Here is a 16,067-nt window from a genome sequence, read left to right on the forward strand (position 1 = left end):
ATGACGCCAGTGTTTTGGATCATACAACTGCGATATTGCCAATACACGTTATTCTCTGGGGCAAGCTTTTTCCGGAGCGGACATGTGAGCTGGTGGCGCCTTGGTAGCTGGAAGGGGAAGGTACTGTAGGAAGGAGGAAGGAAGAAGCGAAGGAAGGAACGGAGGAAGGCAAGATGGGAATTTAAGGTAGGGATAGGACGATTTACGCTTGGACCAAGCGCTCTTGACGTTTCCGTTTCCGTTTTCGTTCGAGGAGATGCGGGGGGTGTGCGTGGTTGGTAGATGGGTGGTTCGTTGTCGCTGCTTGAAGTGCGCGGGATGGGAGGTGTGAAGGCGCGTCTGTTGCAGCATGTAGAGTTTAGCATGTAGATGTAGATACACATCCTCGTCAATATCAACGAAACAAACATTAAGCTCGCGATCTTACTACACGCTCCACACTCGTCATCTACACCACCCATTTACCTACCTCCATCATGTTTCGCTGAAGCGCTACGCCCGTCGTCTGCCTCGCTTCTCGCTTACACGTGAAACACCCTCACCTATCCCTAATCCATACGTACCTAGGCGATCATATCCATAGACGCGCCCGTATATTACCCTGATCGTCATATAGCCAGGCGCGGTCTATACCACACTCCATCCATCGCGATCCGCCTTCCTTGCCATCCTCTCTCCCGCTTAGCCCTGCAAACTTCGGTTGCAGCATCCGAAATGTAAATACCCCAACACGCAGCCTGCAGATTCGTTATATGAAGGGCACTTTGTACCTGCATAGAATCAATGTGGTTTCTGCATCAGAACAATCTATACTGTTGCTCAATTGGGTCAGTGGGGCTGAACTAGGAAGGTCGGTGCGTGCGTGATGATGGGGCAGAGGTGTGGCATGTGTATCGACGATATCTGCGAAGGGTGTGTGCAGGTCTGGGGAAAGGTATGGTATTCATGCTATGGGGTGATGAAGTTGTGATTGATATTGACATGGTGGTTGTGTGGTATATGCCCAAGACGGGAGATATTAGGCGAGCAAGGGACGAGGAAATGGGTGTTAATATAGTTGCGGTTGTATAGATGCTGATATGAGGGACTGGCATTGGTTGTCGCGTGCGCTTGCTTGATATCTCGATGATGAGATTACTGCGTATGGGTGATGACATGCATTAGATTCGATGTTCCGTTCGCAGAGACGAAATGAGTACGGTATGTAGCCAAAGGCGGCGCTCAACTCCGATGCGTATCAGAAGAGACAGAACTTTTCAATGATGGTATTGGTAGGATATATCAGCCTCAGTAACCAGCACACACGCCATGCTCGCAATATGCATCCCATGCCGCCAAAGCAACAGCCTTGAACACAACATCAAACGCCGAAGTAAAAGCCCACCCAAAAATGCTGTGGTATCAAGAAAGGATAGAAGGAACTGATGATAGTTCGCCGAAGCAGAAAATGCATATCAATGCTAAGCTCATTGCTCACTACCCCTCCCAGAACGCCATATATGCTCGAGATAAGAGTCAAGGAGATGGATGCCTTGCTACGGCGCCATAGATTCTTCGACGGAGAGAAGCTAACTCGCCGTAACGCAATCACTTTTGCAGTCGGGACAAGTCCAGTCGCGTGGTTTGTGGATATGGTTGGGTAGTAGTGTTTGGGTGTGGTGTTGTACGCATGCCCGGTGGAAGATTTGCCGGATGCAGTCCTGTTGAGATGTTAGTTGACGATGGTACTTTAACCATGCTTCGGGGGTTGCAATGCTTACGGTGTCATTACAGGTGATGATACCCGACCCTGGTGTCGCCGATGCATCTTGGCCACAGTAACATAAGCCGTATGGTGGATCGTCATCCTCATCTTGAGGTGGGTCCTGTGCTTGTTCGAGTATCTGTGGCAGTGCTTCGCTCATGTCCATGTCGCCATCGGGGTCTGGAGTCGTAGGAGTCAGGTAGCCATTACGCGCTCGTGGGTATGACCTGTCAATAGCGCCTAAGACGTCGGCAAGAACGTCATCAAAGGAGTCATCAAGAGCTGTGGCTCTTGCTTTTCTCTTCCCCTTCCTGTCCCTTTTCGGCGCAGACCCTGTACCTGCCCTTAGGTAGGCGGAGCCGACAGATGTCTCTTGGTTTTGAACATCGAGCTGTTCCAATCGCTGAGATAACTCGTTGGCTCCATGAACGCTTGTCTCCTGTTCGTTGACTATCTCCAAGGCTTTGCTGTGTACCTCCTTCGAAATGATATCCTCCTCCAACAGCTCATCGAGCTTCTTCATGAATTCGTTCATGACACTGTCCTGCCATATCCGTACACCACATTCTCTTGCGAATCGAACGATGGCGTCTCCCGCGTGTATGTCTGATTGCAGACTCTCTTCGTGCATAAAGTCATCAAAGAGCTTCAAGAATCGCTTGGCTGTTTCTGGCAGGTTTGCTTTGTCGATCTCTGCGTGCTTCCAGCGATACAACCATTCTTCGTCCAGCTCGTCATCACTCTCACTAATGACTTCGCCAGGCTGAAGAGGTCTTTTGCTGAGAGATCGGAAGAAAGTGATCCCTTTCGGCGGTTTCGGTACAACGAACTTCTTCCTCTCCCTTTGTGGTCTCGACTGTACGTGGTCTGGAGGTTTGCGTATCCTGGGTGCAGGCGCGACTTGCTGACCACTTGGGGCGAGTTTTGATTTTGCGTTTCTGGTTGCTTTCCCAAGTCTCGCAGCTCTTTCAAATTCGTTGTCGCCTGCCAAAAACCTTCGTCTGTCGAAGGGTTTGGGTGGTGCAAGTACGCGCACATCGTAAGGTTCGTCGGCCTTGTCACTTGCACGTTGACGCTGGTCCGTTCTGTAGTTCGCCACTTCACTTTCGAATCGCCAGTGCTCCACCCCGTGTTCGTCGACCTGCTCAAGGGAGACCTGATAGTCGAAATAGTCGTGCCAACTTATTAGGTGCATCTTAAGATCGTCAATGTCGGTGGTTTTTCTCTTCGAGCAATGCGGGCACATGAGCTCTGATAATTCAAGAGTATCATTCCCGTACACAAATATGAGTTTGTAGCGGGGTTCCATATCGAGAGGTGGTGTAGGATATGAGCTGGGAGGCTGCATAGAGCTTTTCAGGTGACGGTTGTAGCTCGTCAAGACCGAGTCTCTTTTGAGTGGAATCCAGTACATACTGACTTCTAGCCCGATACCGAGTTGTTTCCCAGATGCTTTCAGTGGTAAGGTTATCCTTTCTTGTGGCACGTCGAAGATGTTCCCATACGACGTCGAAAGACGAGCTGATGCATCTGAGATTTTGACGCCCATGAAATCGTATAGATCCTTGACGTCGTCGTGGGTTTCAAAATTGATACTCAGCATGATCATGTGAATATCGTCCTCATCGATTTTGGTGGGATCAGTGTACCAACTCTCGCGATCAATGACAATGGGCTCCACTTCGATTGAAGCTTCCTTTTCGGACCTATCGAATCCTCGCAGTGTTGCTTCCTGATCTGGGGGATTCTTGCAGGTGGGCATGGTCGACGATGAAACGATTGACGTTTTGATGGAGGTCGTCAATCGTAGAATGTTCCGCACTTTCCGGGCTGGATCATTGGTTCGACCATTCTGAGAAGCTTGCGGGGCGTTCAGCGGCCGGATACTGTGCACCTCAAGAACGAAGGATCCCCCAGATTTTTCTGCTGAGATCATAACGTCTAGTAGATCCCAGGATGGAGGCTGCCACTGGGAACGAAGGCGAGGTCCTGTCTGTGAGCAGTTATCTTCGTTTTGGTTGTGCGAGCGGCCCTGCTGCACTTGTTTCCGGTTTCGCTCCAGGAACGGTAATCTCTTCGTCTTGTACAGGTAATCGTAGAAGATGATGTTGCCAAAAAACCTGTCTCGCCGTTCTAGCATGCTCTGCCAGTGCACATGCATGTTAGAGAATGTCTCATTTGTTGAGAAACTATGGTTCTTACAGAGTTGATTGGTTGCTCAGTTGCATCCTACAGCAACCGAGAATGTGTGGTGAGAGCGCACATTTGGTGGGACCAGGTGAGAGAAGATGGGGGTTACTGCGGTCCTGCGCGGCTGTGCAGAGTGTTGTTGCAGATGGAGATTGGGCGCGGAAGTGAAGATCGCGAGAAAGCAGGGTTGTTGTTGTTCTAGCGGTCTGACGCCCCTGGACTGCGTGCGCCTGTCCCACGATATAATCAGACGCGCAACAAATACGCAATTTGGTCCTTTTGCTTTGAAATTAGCCGACAAAGAGTTGAATGTCTTGTGTTGACGGGGTTCGTGTTTGATGTTTCGCAGAGGTTTGTGGCGCGCGACGGCTACCGGGGACGACGCGATAGCGCACAAGCAGACAGCGCTCTGCCGGCGAGATGCTGAATTGCAACTATCTGCGAGCTTTACTGTGCAGCAATGCGAACACCACGGACACCCCACACTCCTGACGGGTGTGTGCAGGCAAAGTGTGTTGTGGCATGTGTCACGTGCACGGGCGACACGGCTAAGCCGCATCGGCTGGCGGATCCCGGATGATCTCATTGATGGCCTGTTACCTCCGAAGGCCGCATGCATCGACATTTCACTATCGCAACACTCACTCTCAGTTCCCACACTTTTGACGCACACTTTGGTCTGCTCTATGCACCCCCGCGACTGCGTCCGAGGGCTTAGGTGCCCCCTATAGGCAGGACTTACCGCCAATCAGTTTGCGAGCTGGCCCACCACAGTCATTGGACCGTACCTTGTACGACATGGCGGTCACACTGAAGCGCAAACGCGGCACAGTCTCGTATAAGGAGCCGAGCAGTGACGAAGATCTCTCCGAAGGCTCCGGCTCCGAGCAGACCACCAGAAAGCGCACCATCCCTACTCGCCGATCAACTCGCCGCCCACCAGCCGACGATGAAGCCGCCAGCGAAAGCGATCACTCTCCGCCAGAATCTGCCCCTATTAAGCAGCAACGCGGCTCACGGAGCTCACGAACTCGAGGAGCTCCACGGATATCATACAAGGACGTCAGCTCAGACGAGGAAGATGAAGAGGACCCTGATGCCGACTTCGAGCTGGAGGACGAGCGCGTCATGACATTGAGGACGAGGTCGCGCCCAGTTGCGGCGCCATCATCAAGACCAGAGAAGATAGGAGGTACCAAGAGGAGTAGATCGCGACGGAAAGCTGTCATAGGCGCACCGCTGAAGCCAAACAAGGAGAGTCAGGTCGAGCGCAAGACGACTATCCCCTCTGATGGACACAAGCCGGTATGTCTTTTGCAATTGATGGCTGCATTCGTGCTAATCCTCACATCTAGGCTTGGGCTTCCCTACCCTATCACGTACTCCTCCAGATCTTCGTGTACGCCTCCCACCCGCTTCACGACGAGAATATGAAGCCTACCACAGCGATTCCATGGCTTGTGCAGATGGCCAGATTGTGCTCGACCTTTACAAAGCCGGCTCTGACGGCTCTGTACCGCAATCCGCCCATATTTGCTATCAGGCAGACGCGCAAAGACCTCGTTCACCATCTGATCACTCCTCCACCAGGGGCTCATGATGACTATCGGGTCATGGTCAAAAGATTGGAGCTGGATGCTACACAAATGACTGCTTTGACGGACCATGCAAATAGCGTGACCGATCTTGCGGACTTGGTCCGGTCACTAACTACACTGCGGGAGATTGACATCTTCGATCCTATGGATCGGCCACCCTTTCGCCCGCGGCTTAGGCGACTTCGGCGCTGGGTATATCCTACTGAGCTCTTTGATGCCCTTCGCCAGACCAGCCTCCGCTTGAGAAGTTGGCGATGGAATAGCACATTCTGTAGTCAAGGACCTCTATGGATCAAGACCATCCACGATGGAACAGCATTCCAAAGCCTCCGCGATGTGTCTCTCGTCAAATTCCACCCCGAAGTTGTTCGCGAGGATCCAGAAGAGGACGATGGTGGACCGACAGTGGAAGAGCTGCTAGCATCTGCGTTGGCGGTGCTCCCTAATCTCAGAAGCCTATCCTTCGAGACTTGTGGTGTTGTTAGCGGGCGTCTGCTTCCATTGTTGCCCACTGACCTCACCAGCCTCAGCATCATCAACTGCGGCGAGCTACTCTCTGATGCATTCCAGGCTTTTCTGGCTACACATGGCTCTCACCTCGAGGAGCTAACCCTTAATCACAACCAGGCTCTCGACATGTCATTCCTAGTCGACTTGAAACGGTCCTGTCCAAAGCTCGAGGTTCTCAGGATGGACACTACCTACTACAGCTCCCTTGTCATGTCCTCAGATAACGAGCCTCTCTACGAGACCCTTCTTGGCGAGAACGAAATGCCTAGCTGGCCAACATCACTCCGTACTCTTGACTGTCAGTACTTGCGGAACTGGAATTCCAAGTCTGCGGACAACTTCTTCAGCTCGCTCATCAACTCTGCTGAAGAACTTCCCCGGCTCCAGGAAATTACTATCATTGCAATGGTGGACACCGACTGGCGGCAGAGAGCCGAGTTTAGACAAAAGTGGACTGCGAAGTTCAAGAAGGTCTTTGCCAGAAAGTGGGAAACACCTGATCCCAATCTTGCATCTCTGAAGGCCTTTAGAGAATCGAAGGCTCGCGGCGACGATGGGGAGAAGGTGGACTCTTTCATTGAAGGCATCTCCGAGGATATGGCGGAGAAGGCTGACCCAGTCATGGCATACGACGCTGGTGGTAGCGATAGTGATGTTCCTCTGGTACCATCACGCGCGCAGAAGCAGGACGAATGTTGGGGGTCGAAGCGTCTTCGTTCTCGCTCAAAAGCAGCTTTGAGCTACGACGAGGAATCCAACGAAGACGCTGCCTCGGCGGAAGAGTCGGCTTCAGATGAAGAAGAGCCTTTTGTGCAAGGCCGATGCCACACCGTCATCTTCCGCATCGACAACTTCCGACCACGCGAAGAAATCTTCAACGAGGCCGACTTCCTTGACGCAGAGCCCAGTGGGGATGAGGAGTGGAACGGCAACGATAACGAAAATGATGATGGAGGCGGGTATGCGTGGTGATCCACTTTCATTAATGAGTAATCTTGGGTGTTTGGGTTTCAGGTGTGGGTATGACGTCTTGTACAGATACCACGGGCGTCGGGCTTTGGGATTCATGCTCGGATCAAGACAGGAACTATGCATTAGGGAGGCGTTTATGTGGTTGGTTATTCAGATATCCGTGTGTTAGTATTGGGTTGCATCGGGCGCAAAGGTCGGGCTCTGGGAACCGTTTGGCAGCTGTCTCAGCCACATGTAGGATACAGCCATGCTAAGCGATCATCGGGTTTGCCGTGTGAATGTGATTAGCTTGTTTGTGATAGCAGCGATGCAAGGCAGCTGAAGAAACACATTCGCCCGCGAGACATGCGTCACTCGAGTGACTGCGCAAGTGCACAGCCTCGCAGAGCGTCCCAGCATCCTAGCCAATCCCCACCATGACCGCTAACAAGGACCACCCGCCCATTGCTGCTCGCACTCCTGTCATATAACCGCTGGCTGCGATGTATTGATATTTCCGGCCGCCTCTCTTCCTATACCGAACCTCTCTTATACTCTTCCTCCTCCCTTCGCTTTCGCTTCCCCCTTTCTACCCCGCCATCTGCTCTCTCCACACCGGCGACATGGCGGTACCCACACCTCCCATCCCGCCTGTCTCGCCAGACTCGGGCCCTACCGACCCTACGCTTCCCAAGCTGCCCGCTGGATGGATAGCGCAGTGGGATAACTCGTACGTCTCCCTCTGCAGAATGACAGAGGCCACGCTGGCTGCCCCGCCTTCGCACCACATGCCCCGCGACACGAAACTAACATAGACCACAGATCCCGAAAGTATTACTGTACGTAGCCTTGACCGCATCATCGCGCGATCTACCTCCCCAACCACGCCTCGACCCACAAACGAAGCAAAGCATACTGACACCGCCGCGATAGATGTCCAGATCAGCACCGGCGTCTCGCAATGGGAACTGCCCACAAGCGAAGCGCCCGTAGGCGGCTCCTCGTCCCACAGCACACCCGCGCAACAGACGAACCCATACAACGTACCCGGCACCTCAGGTCCCGATGCAGGCGACGGACAAAGAGGCATGGGCGACGGCCCGACTGGCGACAGGGCAGGCGGACTGGGCGTATGCGACATGATACTTGGGCATCAATCGGGCGTTGGCTGACAATGGAGATAGGGCTTTGCGATGAACGCGCTCATGGGTAACAAGCAGAGTAATAGTGGACATGGTGGCGGTGGCTCGGGAAACCTTGTCGGTCAACTCGCTGGATCGTTCCTCGGAGGTGGGAAACAACATGGTGGTTCTTCTGGGGGTCACTCTGGTAGTGGTGGTGGTGCGGGACAGCTTGTTGGACAGCTGGCTAGTGGTCTCCTAGGTGGTGGGAAGCAGCATGGAAGTTCTGGAGGTCAGCATGGTGGCAGCGCTGGCCACGCATCGAGCGGCGGTGGTGGTCTTGGAGGCATGCTTGGAAGTGTGCTTGGTGGAGGATCATCGGTATGGACATCAGCTACGGCTCAAGGAAACACGCTGACAATATCTAGCACAACAAGCCCAACAACGGCGACTACGGCTACTCCGGTGCCTCGTCAGGCGGCACCTACACCGGCACCGCGCCGCCAACGTCCTACAACCCCAGCGCTCAAGGCGGCCAGTACGGCAGCGGCCCTCCAAGCCACGGTTACTCATCTCCCGGTCCCGGACAACAATACGGTCAGGGCCAAGCCCACGGAGGTTACGGCGCACAACACTCTCCGCCCCAGCAGCAGCAGCAGCACGGTCAACACGGCCAGCACCAAAGCTACGGCCCGCAAGCTGGATTCGGTGCACAGTCAGGATACGGTGGGCCAGCACCAGGCTACGGTCAAGGACCACCGGCAGGCGGCCCACCAGGCGGGTACGGACAACAAGGTATGACAAAGATACTCGCGAAGACAGAGTTGCGTGAGAACTAACATTCATCTAGCTGGCTACGGAGGTCCGGCATACGGCGCACCAACCGGTCCCTACGGCGGCGCCGCAAACTACGATAACCATCAGCACAACCAATACGGCGGTGCTCCCACACACGCCAACCAATACGGAGGTGGCGAACAGTATCCTCCTCCTCCTGGCGGCCATCAGGCTGGGTACGGAGGACCGCCGAGCCACCACACTCCTCAGCCGGGTTGGCAGTAAACCTATCGCATTCGATCGAGCGAATCGTTGCGCGGTACTTGGATAAAGGATACACGGTCTTGGGTAGATTGCGGTATGACGGTGCCACGATGAGAGAGGAACGGACGATGTTCAGTGTTTTGAACATCGCGTCTTGGTCTTACTAGAGATACCTTTCTGAACTGTGTAGATTGAATCATCTTTGTTCTCTTCCTGAGTTCTGCCTCATGTCGTCTTTGTGATCTGGCATAGCAGTATCCGTGACTCTTTGGCCTTGGGACTGTAATAGTGACGGGTGGGTGTGCTTGTAATCTCGCTTTCGACTGCCGCATCCATCCTCTGCCGCCTGTTCTCGTCTCTTGGCTCGTGTCTTTGCAGTTCGAGGGGCAGTGACTGCGCGTGTTTGGACCGCGTCGCGGATTGGCGCTTCGGCGTGTCTCTCTTCCTTGTCGACCGCGCTGGTCACCCTTTTCCCCTTAGTTGTGCGCGAGTCTTTTCAAATGACCACTGCCGCGCACTACCATGCCCGTTCAAGCCATGTGTACCGTTATCTTCATACACCCCAAAGTATATCCTTCACCCAAACAAATCCCCTCCATCCCCGCTCCCAGCCAAACACCCCAGCACACCACCCTCCCCCACAACCCTCCACGCAACACCCACTCTGCCCAGTCCCTTCCCTTCTCCACTTACCCCAGGAATCTCGTCTCCCTCACAACTCCCCACCCATCCACTCAAACTAGCCCGAAACCCACGTGCATCCTGCCGCGGAATACGCAACCACACTTCCCGACCGCTTATCTTGAGCATGTCGATGGGTATGGCAGTGCCTGTGATGCCGAGGTAGGCGCGGAGAGGCGCGGTGAGGAGGGTGGATGTTAGGAGTGGGGATAGCGAGGTAGTGGTCGTGGAAGGAGAGGTGGAGTTGGTTGTGGGAGGTAACGAAGCGGTTCCTGGTGTGAGAAGGACGACATGGAAGTAGGTCCAAGCTGTTTTCCGGAATGTGGCCTGGTGCAGGATGTGATTTTGTTTTTCGGAGGACTTGTCTTTGCGTTTGCGTTTTTTGGTCGTGCTGGTGGTGGTGGGAGTTGCGTCGGGTACGGCTGTGTCTGGGTCTGCGGTGTCAGGCGCGTTTGTAGACGTGGTGGAGTTTGTTCTGGTGGCAGAGGTCGGCTGAGTAGCTATCGGCGCCATGTTGAGGGGCGTGTGAGCGTGCGCGCGATTGTCTGGGTAAGAAGCGTGTAAATGTTGGAGCGAGCTCCCAAGGTATCTTGACGCGAAACTTTTGACGGGGTTAACTAGCGTGGTTTTCTTACCTCCGGTCCTCGCGTCTGCCCGATTTCAGGGCAGCTGGTTTACGAGAAGTCGGTGATTTGTTTGGAAAGGTAAATTCGGACGAAGAGTGGTGGGTTTTAGGTTGTCACATGCCCAAGTCTGAAATGTTACATACCTCCATACTGGAGTCCAGTGTTTACAAACAAAGAGTGGATCGAAATTGAGCATCATCGTCATTACTTCCTATCAAAAGTCCGAATACAACTACTAACGCCTTTGAACTCCACTTTGTTCATCCCAAGATGATAATCATCCATCACATCATCATCCCAGGTCCATAATTCCACGACTTATACACTGTCTCAAGAATGGAAAACCTTCTCCAACCTCTCAAGCAAAAGATCCGCGTGGTGCTTCTGGAAGATGAGCATCGGCCTCAACCTAACAGCCCTCTCTCCCGACCCTCCAATATTAACCCCCTCGCCCTTCGCCTTCCTGAGCACCTCATCCCTCCTCACACTGTCAAATGCAATAAACGTGCCTTGTCCTTTGCCCCTCAGATTCTGAATGTCTTGAGGAAACTTCTCGGATAATCGTTGCAAACCCGCAAAGAGATAGTCACCCGTCGCCGCAGTGTTGTTAACAAGATCCATCCGCCCAATCTCCTGGATAATGGATCGGAACAGGATGGCGCGCGCAGGATCACCCATCCAAGTATTAAACTGGCGATACGGTTTATTAGGCCTGAGATCATTGTTACCAAAGTAATACCCCGCTGTCTGTGCTTTCTTGCTGAAAGTAACCATATCCGGTGGCGAGGACAGCCCCCAGTGTTCGTGGGCCCAGAATTTGCCGGTTGCGCCGACGCCGGTTTGCACTTCGTCGACGATGAGGAGGACGTTGTGTTTCTTGGTTAGGTCGCGCAGGCCGCGGAAGAAGAAGGGGGTGGCATGGTTGTCGCCGCCTTCGGATTGAATGGGCTCGATTACGACGGCGGCGGGGGGTGAATGGTAGTTCAGCAGGATGTTTTCGGTTTCGTCGAGGCAGCGCTGTTCTTCTGCTGCGTTTTCGGCCTCGTGCTCATGCAGGGGATACTTGAGGACTGGGAAGGGGGCTTGTGGCCAGTCGAAGGCGGGGATGTCGAGCTTGTGGATGGGTTTGGAGCGGGTGGTTGAGAGACTGCCGAAGAGGCGGCCGTGGAAACCCGTTTTAAAGGAGAGGATAGACATGTCTGGTGCGCCGGGGGCTTTGTTGTTCATGGAGGAGGAAATGTCTTCGGCGGAGAAGTCGGCGTCGATGCCGCCGCGTTGTTGTTGCCGCTTCCACATGAAGGCTGCTTTGTAGGCGAGCTCGTTGGCGTCGGATCCGGCTTGCGCGGTGAAGACTTGGTTGAGGCCTTTGGGCGCGACGGACAGGATGCCGGTTTCGAGAATGTCGGCCCAGTCGTGCTGCGGGAAGTTTCCCAGTGCGGGCCGGTTGATGATGGCGGAGGCCATTTCGGGGGAAGTGGCGGCGAGGAGGAGGGACGGGTTGTTGTAACCTACGGGGATGGAGGCGATCTGGGCGTATACGTCGAGGAGGACGTTGCCGTCGAGGTCTGCGATGCTGGAAAATGTCAATTGGCATTCTTTCCTGAATCTATGGAGGACGTACTAGTTGCCATAGCTTTGCGAGTAATCGGCCATCATGTTCAAGCTTCTGGTGTCGAAAACCTTGCTCAGTCTTTCGATAGCCTTTTTACTCTCCGGGCCAGGTATTTGAGTCTTTACAGTCGGCTGTCGAGGCTCATCTGGGAAGAAGGAATGCTCGCCGCTGTCTGCAACAGCGGCTGCTGCTGCTGAAGCATGTCTTCTCTGTGTTGCAATTGGTGCCCTTGAAGCTACACGAGCATTTGTGCGAAGAGCCGGAGCTTGAATACGCCCGGCACTGCGAGCGAGAGACGCCATCGCGGTCGTCGTCAGGATAGTTGTTGTCGGTAGAAAGACGGCGTGTAGCTGTGTTGACACTGCGGGGAGCTAATGCGGGGAGACGCGACGCGTAAATGTGAGTTCTGTCACACCACACACAATCACGGCATATGTTGAAGGGAACAGTAAGATGGCAAGAGACGAAGAGATCGCCGATGAGTAAGAGCGATATCGCAACTTATAGCAAGGCCAATCTGTTTATCTATGCCGTGATAGAGCTGATAGAGCTCCATGGTCAACCGGCCCTAACCCGTTGCTATCCCCGCAAAAGCTCGTCCAAGCGAGCCCCTCCAAAGCTTGACCCACACTAGAGCTTGTCTAAACCAACTCCAAACTGGCAATGTGATCCGCTACACGCCCGAGACGCCGTGCACGCCAGGTGCATCCAAGTTCAGCCACATTGAATGGCGTCTCTCGTGCAAGTGTTAACATCGCTGGGAAGCCAATGCTAGCTCATCAATTGTTCTTAAGTTTCTCGAGGTACGCGTCCGAGTCTCGCTTTCTCTGCTCATCCACAGGAAGTGTGGCTGCGGAACGGTTCCAGATATCCTTGAAGCTGTACTCTGGAAGCGCTTCGATGTCGCAGTCGAGCACAGCTCTTGTTATAATGATGGCGTGCTTTTTGCCCTGCATCTCCGAGATTGTGGTACCGCCTTTCTTCTGTGTCCAGGTGATCGCTGTGATGTTCGCACCAATGTTCCCATCACCGTCATTTGGCTTGACATGGAGAATATACATTTTAGTGCCCGTTCCAGTCCGCGCATAGTGGATGAGGGTGTTGTTACTATGCCCCTCCTGTGTGTGCCAGATACGCCATTTATGGTCCTGGTTTTGAGGCTCAAACCCGGCTTTGAGCTTCGCAAAGTCAGCCTTGCTGATGCTCACATCCCAAGACGCGGTAGCAGGCTCCAGCATGACGTATCGCTATGTATCTAGGTCGTGTTTTCCAGTCGGCGCTTGGGTGCCGCCGAGTTACCTAGGTAGGTAGGTAAAATTTGTTTGGACCCAAATTGCGACGGGCGTTGGCGGGCGTTCCCGAGAATAACCTACTGATGGTAGCGGGGCGGTTAAGGCTGAGCGAGGAGGCCGCAAGTATGTTCTTGTGGGCTTCGCGCTCGAACTTGAAGTCTTTTCGCAAGGATCTGTTCGTATGTGCTGATGCTGAAACTGAATGTCTATTAATTCCTGACCGTGACGTGATGGGGCGAAGCCCATAGATTACAGGTATGCGAGTAGACCTAGGTGTTGGCCCCGCAATCCTTCGTGAGCAGGCCCGCATCAGCTGAGAGGCACAGCATTACACATTTTTTTCCTCTTCAAGAAATTTGTATTTCTGTGCCACCATCTTACTTCTTGGCGAACAAGACACGGAACAGCCCTGTAATTGTGGTCACATTGAGCATCGTTCAAGGTAACTTTGGGGCCATTGGCAAGGAAAGAAGTTTCGCCGCGGTCTCCGAAACTGGACGCCTCGTCGTCTTACTGTTCTTGCCCCGGGCGATCTACTTTGAAACAGCGTTTACGAAGCCGTGCTGAATGGCATGCCTTGATACTCAAAATTCAGGATCGATTACACATCTTTTAAGTACTTTCGTTCCAGTTCAGAGCGTTGTTGACCTCATCGCCACTTCGGCGCGGCGTTCCATAGCCGCAGGGCGTAGTTGCTGACAGGCAGTCAGCAAAGGGGTACACGCAAGGCACCGGAAGTCATCGAGGGCTATGGATGAAGAAACTTGCATTACGATCAGGAAGCCTTAGACGCCTGCGCACGCCAACCTAGGAAAAACTGAACACCCTGGAGCCTACATCGACGTTAGGTCACCCTCTTTGCGTGTTTCCATGTTCATGTAGTCTCTAGACCGGTTCGGGTTTTCCCTTGTATGAGGTATGTGTATTCCACTAGATACCATCTCTACGGCGATCTCCCCGCATAATCCATGGCTTGCTTCCACCGGTTAGCATGAACGTGAACTTCCACGCCCACATTTTCCACCTCGGCACGCAAGCTCTCGCATCGGACTTTCAAAGCTTCGTCGGCAGACCAATGGCAAGACATGCGAATCTCTTTGAGGCAAGGTAATTGCGCGTCCTTTTTATCAGCAAAACCCTGGAACATAGCTTCGAGGGTTCGCTCGTGCTGTTGCGGCCTCCCCTCGAATACTGGAACCCCGTCGATCATCTCTAACAAGGCCGTGGAATTGTTGTTATCGTCGTGGCTTTTCCACTCGTCTGATGTTAGGAACAGCCGAGTGACCGAAGCAGGGACTAGGCCACACATCAGAAGATTGACTTGAGACTGATCTACATCAGCTGCAGGACTTCTTCCGAGGTGGTCGGCGGATCTAATGACGCATGTCGCAAGGTCAAGTGGGATCTCTAGCTTGTGAAGACGCGGGAAGTCGCGCATGGTCGCTGTTCCAAGCGCGATCTTGCCGCTAAATTCGTGCTTTGTGATAGACAGCTCTTCGAGGTGGCTACCCGCCTCTGCGCCGATAGTCGTAACGAGCTCGCAGATATCCCAGATTCGACTGAGCTGCTTATCGGAGTGGGAGTAAACGAGCGTTTTCAGGCGCGGCGTGTAGCGCAAAAAGTGTTGCATAGTGGGACCATCGAGGTTGCAGCCGCGCAGATAGGCTATTTCCAGTGTCCCGCCCACAGGAGGCGGTATTGGCTGACGTGGAGAAGAGGGCTCGCGAGCTTCAATGTCGGATGTTGAGGTGGGGCCGTGGAATGTGTGGATGCGTGGAAGGGCCAAGAGCGGAGTGATCTTGTTCAGGACAAGACCTTGCCGCATTGCAAACGAGAACCCAGTCTTCAGGGTGGTCACCAATGCGAGACTGGCATTGGTCGAAGTAGTGTTGGGTTGACGCGCGTGGTGGACAATGGCCTGCAAAAGCTTCTCGGTTTCTTTGTCGTGAGTCCAGCGAAATGGAAGAACTACAGTCTTGACGTTGGGCAGCAGTGTCAGGAGGAACGCAGAGGCAGCCTGAGTATAGCGATTGTCTTCCAGACCTCGTTCATACTTTTCGAAGTAGTCCTGCCACTCGGTCCCTGACAAGTACTGAGAACTGGCAAATAAGTTGCGGACGGTTTCAGGACGATAGCCATTCTCTTCCATTAGCCAGAGGCGTCTGCCAACGGGTATCCGAAGGTCCGCCTTGAAATCTGCATACTCGATGTAGCGCGCAACGACTGGCTCTTCGGCGATTCTGGCAATGAGCTCAAACGGTGTCCTGATGGTGAGAGAAGGGTATTTGTCCTTGACGAAATAATTGAAGTTGCGGAAATGCGAGCGGAGCTCGTTGTGGTGCTTGAGCAAGGGCTTGCAAAGGGTGTAAAACTTGCGGCAGGACAGACACAAGTTCTCAAAGCCTTCTGGAATCACACGGTCGACGATGAGCGCGAGGAGCTCGTCGGCTAATTCGAGCAAGGCCATAGCAACGTTGTGGACGACCTCGTGAGAGTGAGGACCTTGGAAGGAGTTGGATAGCCAAAGCGTGGTTAGGCGCACAGTGCCAAGATGAAGTGTTGGGGTCCGCGATATGTATAGCAGACGTTGTCTCGGGCTGACGTCATGCCTCTGGGACAGACCCTGCTTGGGACTTTAGCGACTAAGGAAGGGAGGCCATTGGACGGGCCTGCCCAGGCTTACCACCTCGCCAAGCCGGCC

General features: G+C 53.6%; 7 protein-coding genes across 7 annotated transcripts; 2 read left to right on the forward strand and 5 right to left on the reverse strand.

The window, feature by feature from the left end:
• Positions 1–1,568: 1,568 nt before the first annotated feature.
• On the reverse strand, positions 1,569–3,680 carry BKA58DRAFT_412417 (uncharacterized protein; the record flags this gene model as incomplete). The annotated part of the gene is made up of 2 exons (XM_046172353.1): positions 1,569–1,700; positions 1,761–3,680. 2 exons carry the CDS (start codon positions 3,678–3,680, stop codon positions 1,569–1,571), a joined length of 2,052 nt encoding a protein of 683 aa, XP_046024669.1.
• Positions 3,681–4,732: 1,052 nt separating this feature from the next.
• Positions 4,733–7,014, forward strand: BKA58DRAFT_441202 (uncharacterized protein; the record flags this gene model as incomplete). Its single annotated transcript, XM_046173800.1, has 2 exons — positions 4,733–5,239; positions 5,290–7,014. The coding sequence occupies 2 exons, from the start codon at positions 4,733–4,735 to the stop codon at positions 7,012–7,014; spliced, it is 2,232 nt and encodes a 743-aa protein (XP_046024670.1).
• A 301-nt stretch (positions 7,015–7,315) lies between these two features.
• Positions 7,316–9,454, forward strand: BKA58DRAFT_200849 (uncharacterized protein). Its single transcript, XM_046165819.1, has 6 exons — positions 7,316–7,723; positions 7,816–7,832; positions 7,927–8,123; positions 8,178–8,495; positions 8,543–8,909; positions 8,965–9,454. Exons 1-6 carry the CDS (start codon positions 7,617–7,619, stop codon positions 9,174–9,176), a joined length of 1,218 nt encoding a protein of 405 aa, XP_046024671.1. The 5' UTR covers positions 7,316–7,616; the 3' UTR covers positions 9,177–9,454.
• On the reverse strand, positions 9,455–10,571 carry BKA58DRAFT_200850 (uncharacterized protein). The gene has a single exon (XM_046165820.1). The coding sequence runs from the start codon at positions 10,347–10,349 to the stop codon at positions 9,732–9,734; it is 618 nt and encodes a 205-aa protein (XP_046024672.1). The 5' UTR covers positions 10,350–10,571; the 3' UTR covers positions 9,455–9,731.
• A 31-nt stretch (positions 10,572–10,602) lies between these two features.
• Positions 10,603–12,543, reverse strand: BKA58DRAFT_363322 (aminotransferase class-III-domain-containing protein). The gene is made up of 2 exons (XM_046168827.1): positions 12,084–12,543; positions 10,603–12,035 (listed from the first exon to the last, which is right to left on the reverse strand). The coding sequence occupies exons 1-2, from the start codon at positions 12,374–12,376 to the stop codon at positions 10,793–10,795; spliced, it is 1,536 nt and encodes a 511-aa protein (XP_046024673.1). The 5' UTR covers positions 12,377–12,543; the 3' UTR covers positions 10,603–10,792.
• Position 12,544: 1 nt separating this feature from the next.
• On the reverse strand, positions 12,545–13,621 carry BKA58DRAFT_387574 (uncharacterized protein). Its single transcript, XM_046170576.1, has one exon. The coding sequence runs from the start codon at positions 13,310–13,312 to the stop codon at positions 12,854–12,856; it is 459 nt and encodes a 152-aa protein (XP_046024674.1). The 5' UTR covers positions 13,313–13,621; the 3' UTR covers positions 12,545–12,853.
• Positions 13,622–14,138: 517 nt separating this feature from the next.
• Positions 14,139–15,958, reverse strand: BKA58DRAFT_387575 (uncharacterized protein). Its single transcript, XM_046170577.1, has one exon. The coding sequence runs from the start codon at positions 15,831–15,833 to the stop codon at positions 14,310–14,312; it is 1,524 nt and encodes a 507-aa protein (XP_046024675.1). The 5' UTR covers positions 15,834–15,958; the 3' UTR covers positions 14,139–14,309.
• Between the last annotated feature and the right edge of the window lie 109 nt (positions 15,959–16,067).

Source organism: Alternaria rosae (genome assembly GCF_020736505.1).
Source record: "Alternaria rosae strain MPI-PUGE-AT-0040 chromosome Unknown BKA58scaffold_6, whole genome shotgun sequence".
NCBI lineage: Eukaryota > Fungi > Ascomycota > Dothideomycetes > Pleosporales > Pleosporaceae > Alternaria > Alternaria rosae.

Excerpts from the sequence above, each read along its gene's own strand:
- BKA58DRAFT_200849 (XM_046165819.1), top strand. The coding sequence starts at position 7,617 with ATGGCGGTACCCACACCTCCCATCCCGCCTGTCTCGCCAGACTCGGGC. Across the intron at positions 8,496-8,542 it reads TGCTTGGTGGAGGATCATCG|CACAACAAGCCCAACAACGG; the intron begins GTATGGACATCA and ends GACAATATCTAG. Across the intron at positions 8,910-8,964 it reads AGGCGGGTACGGACAACAAG|CTGGCTACGGAGGTCCGGCA; the intron begins GTATGACAAAGA and ends ACATTCATCTAG.
- BKA58DRAFT_200850 (XM_046165820.1), bottom strand. The coding sequence starts at position 10,349 with ATGGCGCCGATAGCTACTCAGCCGACCTCTGCCACCAGAACAAACTCC.
- BKA58DRAFT_363322 (XM_046168827.1), bottom strand. The coding sequence starts at position 12,376 with ATGGCGTCTCTCGCTCGCAGTGCCGGGCGTATTCAAGCTCCGGCTCTT. Across the intron at positions 12,036-12,083 it reads TCGCAAAGCTATGGCAACTA|CATCGCAGACCTCGACGGCA; the intron begins GTACGTCCTCCA and ends GACATTTTCCAG.
- BKA58DRAFT_387574 (XM_046170576.1), bottom strand. The coding sequence starts at position 13,312 with ATGCTGGAGCCTGCTACCGCGTCTTGGGATGTGAGCATCAGCAAGGCT.
- BKA58DRAFT_387575 (XM_046170577.1), bottom strand. The coding sequence starts at position 15,833 with ATGGCCTTGCTCGAATTAGCCGACGAGCTCCTCGCGCTCATCGTCGAC.